Below are 3,847 nucleotides of genomic sequence, written 5' to 3' on the forward strand. Positions count from 1 at the left end.
GAGAAACAAGCTGAGGAGACATCTTGGTAAAATGAAATGAGACATTGTTGATTTATTGCAGAAAGATTCAGGAGACAGAGGCTATCAGGCTACATTTTATTTTTTAAACAGTGTAGGTTGTATAACAGTGAAAAATGAAAATGTAAAGTGGAAAAATGTTGTTGTTGTCATGCGGTGCACGCGCCTTACCAGGTGGTGGCGGTAATGATTCCTTCAGTTGTTTAACAACCGCCAATAAAACAAGAAGAAGAAGAAGAAGAAGGAGAAACAAAAGAAGAAGAACTTAGGTACAGTAATGTTAATTTATCTGTGTTTGCTGTAAGTCCATGTGTCACGTGACCGTGTTCCTGGCAGCTGGAGTTAACGGGCTCAAACATCTGGACTTCACTCGAACAATGGCCGTCACTTCTCCACATGTTCGGTTACAGCACGTTCAGTCCAAGCATATCTGGGTCCCTCTTCCACCCAAATATAAGTTACATTTCAAAACTCCAAACAATATTTGTCCTTCTAACGAGTTGACCAGAAATAGATTTAGTTTGAATGTGATAAATGTTATATTGATGTAACGAACAGAACATTTATTTTATGTCTGTCGTTCTGTGAACACGTCATGGAAATCCCTTCATGATCTCCTGACCATCAGATCCATGAACATGGACTCCTCCGTTCAGAATATATTATATGATATGTATCTGAAAATAAAGATGATACTTTGTCAATAACATGATCATGATATTAAAATTCTACATACATATGGCAAGTCTAAACCATTATGGTCTGTATTCACCTCGCTCACATAATAAAGCCCTCTGACAAGTTATTTTACTAATTATGTAGATTCTTAGATAAACAGTTAGTTGTTTGATTTACTGGACTATATTATTTGCAAACTCTCAAATAGTATTATTACCTAAATTTAAGTTTATGATGTTTGATGTGATAATTGGTTTTAGAAGATGTTGACCTTGGGAGGTATGGTTGTAGATATTTGTATATGTTTATATGGATCATTGTCCTTTGTTGTTCTTTTGTTCAGTAGTTCAGTAAAGTTTAATAAAACCCTCAGTGGAAGCTCGAGTTGTGCTGCGTGACGTCATGGTGAGGCGGAGCTGCCGCGCGCACGTTCAGGCCTGGACACACAGTGAAACTAACTTTTACAGGTAGTTCAATGATCACGAGGACTCTGTCACAAACAGGCGTGTTTGGGAGCAGCTGGTGGGGTGAGTGCCTTGCTCATGGGCCCAGACTGGGGCAAATGAGGGTGGAGGCAGGTGTGGGTGTTCCACCTCTTCCACCCACATTTTCAATGGTCAAGTTGTTCATCATCATTCGCAGCACATGTGGTACACGTGGTGGAACGAGCACAGGGTCCCAGTAAAGTAAAAGTTGTAAAGAAAGCAGTAATAGGATCCAAGACATGAACTAACAATACACTAAGTACTAGTACACAAACAATACACCACATTTTGATGTCTGTCCTGGGAGTCGAACTAGCGACCTTCCAATCACAGGCCCTTCTTGCCTCTGTGCCACCACCCCCAGCTTGCTTAGAACAAGGTCAGAAGAAGGTCGTGGTGCTGAAGCTTCAGGGAATTTGTAAGGAGCTCAACTTGACGAGGGAAACGTTCCCAGTTCGTACTGGCCATCTGACCCAACATGCTTACTGTTCCCAGTTCGTACTGGCCATCTGACCCAACGTGCTTACTGTTCCCAGTTCGTACTGGCCATCTGACCCAACGTGCTTACTGTTCCCAGCAGCGTCTCCTTGTCCGGGAGCAGACGATGCCTCCTTTAGCCGGGGCCGAGCTGGTCCACACACCTGTGCAGCTGTACCGATACCTCCTGAGATGCTGCAGGCAGTTACCGTGCACCACCGTGCAGCAGCACTATCGCCACGCCATCAGACAGGTGGAGCACGTTGCACCAACCACACAGTTTCTCATGTCTCACTTCATGAATATATTTTTATTAGTATTTACTCTGTACACAAGAAGCTGTAAAGACCTCGTGGAAAATGTTTAATTTGTTGCAAATGTATTAAAACAGTAAAATATTCACAGAGCACAGGGGGTGACGTGCTCAGTGAATACACAGTGTAGCTTTAGTTTCAGCACCTCATATCAGCCGAAAGGATGTTTGGTGAGGATTTAATGTTGATTATTCATCTCACCGCCGAGCAAAGAACAAAACCTTCAGCTACACAAACTGCATTTCCTGTGACAATGCAGGGAATGCTTGTTGCTGAAAAACAGCTGAAATTAGCTAAAAACAGCTGAAATTAGCTGAAAACAGCTGAAATTAGCTAAAAACAGCTGAAATGTAGCTAAAAACAGCTGAAATGTAGCTGAAATGGAAGAACAAGCCTAAGTTAGCAGAAAGAGCACATTTGCTGGATTAAGTTTAAATACTGTATTTTCTGCCGTACTCGTTGCCCCGCCCTACAAGTCCCATCAGTCCAAACATGTCAATAAAGTGGACAAATCCATAAATATGTGGCTTGGCCGTGCACGTCGCAGGGCATGCAAATTATGCAAAGCCTGTGGAAACTACGGTAAGCACAAATAAGCACAAATATTGGACAATTAGCTAAAAAAGCTGAAATGAGCAAAGACTAGTTGAGAAGGCAGAAAGAAGCTTAAACTACCAGAAGGAAGTGGAAGGAGCTGAAATGAGCTACAAATGTGGAATTGGCTGAAAAAGTTAAATTTAGCACAAAACAGCTAAAAACAAGCTTAAATAGCAGAAAAAGCTGAAAGGAGCATAACAAGCTAAAATTAGCATAAAGAAGTTAATTAAACTGAAAGAAGCAGAAATTATGAGAAACAACTTGAGTTGATGTGAAAACAGCTGGAATGATCGTGATTGGCAAAAAGAAATCCCAGCTGTTGGTTTGGTTTTACTGGTCCACGTGAAGTGTTGCTGGCCCCAGACTCCCAGTCTGAAATCAAACCATGGTTTCACTTGCAGGCGTACAACAGCCACTCGGATGAGGAGGACCCGGAGCGAGTGCAGATGATCATCCAGAGAGCCCTGGCAGATGCAGACTGGATTATAGATAAAGTAAGGGATTAAAATATGTTTCCATTCATCACAACATTCTTCTTAAACGTGTGCTTTCATTTACAGTACGCCAAGAAGACATGAGGCCGGCGGGCGTGACTGCTGGGTGGCAGGCCTGTTGTTTTCATGATGCATTGCGTGTTCCAGCTGTGGACACATGTGGACTCTGTAGAAGCTGGGCTGCTGTCTAGACAGGAGCATACCTTTAAAACCTGTATGGACTGGTCCTTTCCAGATGTGTAAGCTGTCTATGCCAGAGGCACTAATTATTTTTGTTTTTTGTTTTGTTACCTTTTTCTTTTAGCCATCCTGTTTGTAAAAAAAATAAAAACCTGCAGTATGACTTTTTATAACTGTTTATTGTTGTTGCTGTTGTCCATTGTTGTCATCATTCTTTGTTAAATCAGGTCTCTCTTGTAAATGAGTCCTCGAGGCTCAGTGGGATTTACCGTCTAAATAAAGGTTGATTGATAATGTACCCCCACACCAGCAGAGAGGCAGAGTTTCACGCTAAACAGGCTGGATAGTCCTTCTCAAATAGCGGGGCGGCCCCGGTGACCCCAGGAAGCGTGTTTTGCAGCAGGGAGTAGTGTTTGTACCGTTCTCGTGTTGTCAGGGTGCGCTCAGCAACTCTCAGGCTGACTAACAATAAAGTTATTAACAAAGATGACTGCCTTGTTGTTTGGGGAGCCATGCTTGAACCGTGTCTCCCCCTCTGCTGCGGTGTTTCTGACGCTCTGGACACCTGCCACCCACAGCACACATGCAACAAGAGTATAAACAA

General features: G+C 42.8%; 1 protein-coding gene across 2 annotated transcripts; it reads left to right on the forward strand.

The window, feature by feature from the left end:
- The first annotated feature begins 254 nt into the window (after positions 1-254).
- On the forward strand, positions 255-3,334 carry lyrm9 (LYR motif containing 9). Of its 2 annotated transcripts, none has more exons than XM_037677991.1 (4): positions 255-287; positions 1,762-1,911; positions 2,971-3,063; positions 3,130-3,334. In XM_037677991.1, exons 2-4 carry the CDS (start codon positions 1,786-1,788, stop codon positions 3,145-3,147), a joined length of 237 nt encoding a protein of 78 aa, XP_037533919.1. In that variant the 5' UTR covers positions 255-287; positions 1,762-1,785; the 3' UTR covers positions 3,148-3,334. The 2 variants fall into 2 exon arrangements, with proteins under 2 accessions (XP_037533919.1, XP_037533920.1); XM_037677992.1 differs by having other exon boundaries at positions 258-287; positions 1,759-1,911.
- Positions 3,335-3,847: the final 513 nt, after the last annotated feature.

This window comes from Nematolebias whitei, chromosome 6 (genome assembly GCF_014905685.2).
Source record: "Nematolebias whitei isolate Nwh7 chromosome 6, NemWhi1, whole genome shotgun sequence".
Taxonomy (NCBI): Eukaryota; Metazoa; Chordata; class Actinopteri; order Cyprinodontiformes; family Rivulidae; genus Nematolebias; species Nematolebias whitei.

Bases quoted from the DNA above. Each gene is read 5' to 3' on its own strand.
- lyrm9 (XM_037677991.1), top strand. From the start codon at position 1,786: ATGCCTCCTTTAGCCGGGGCCGAGCTGGTCCACACACCTGTGCAGCTG. The intron at 1,912-2,970 runs GTGGAGCACGTT...TTTCACTTGCAG, and splicing joins ATCGCCACGCCATCAGACAG to GCGTACAACAGCCACTCGGA.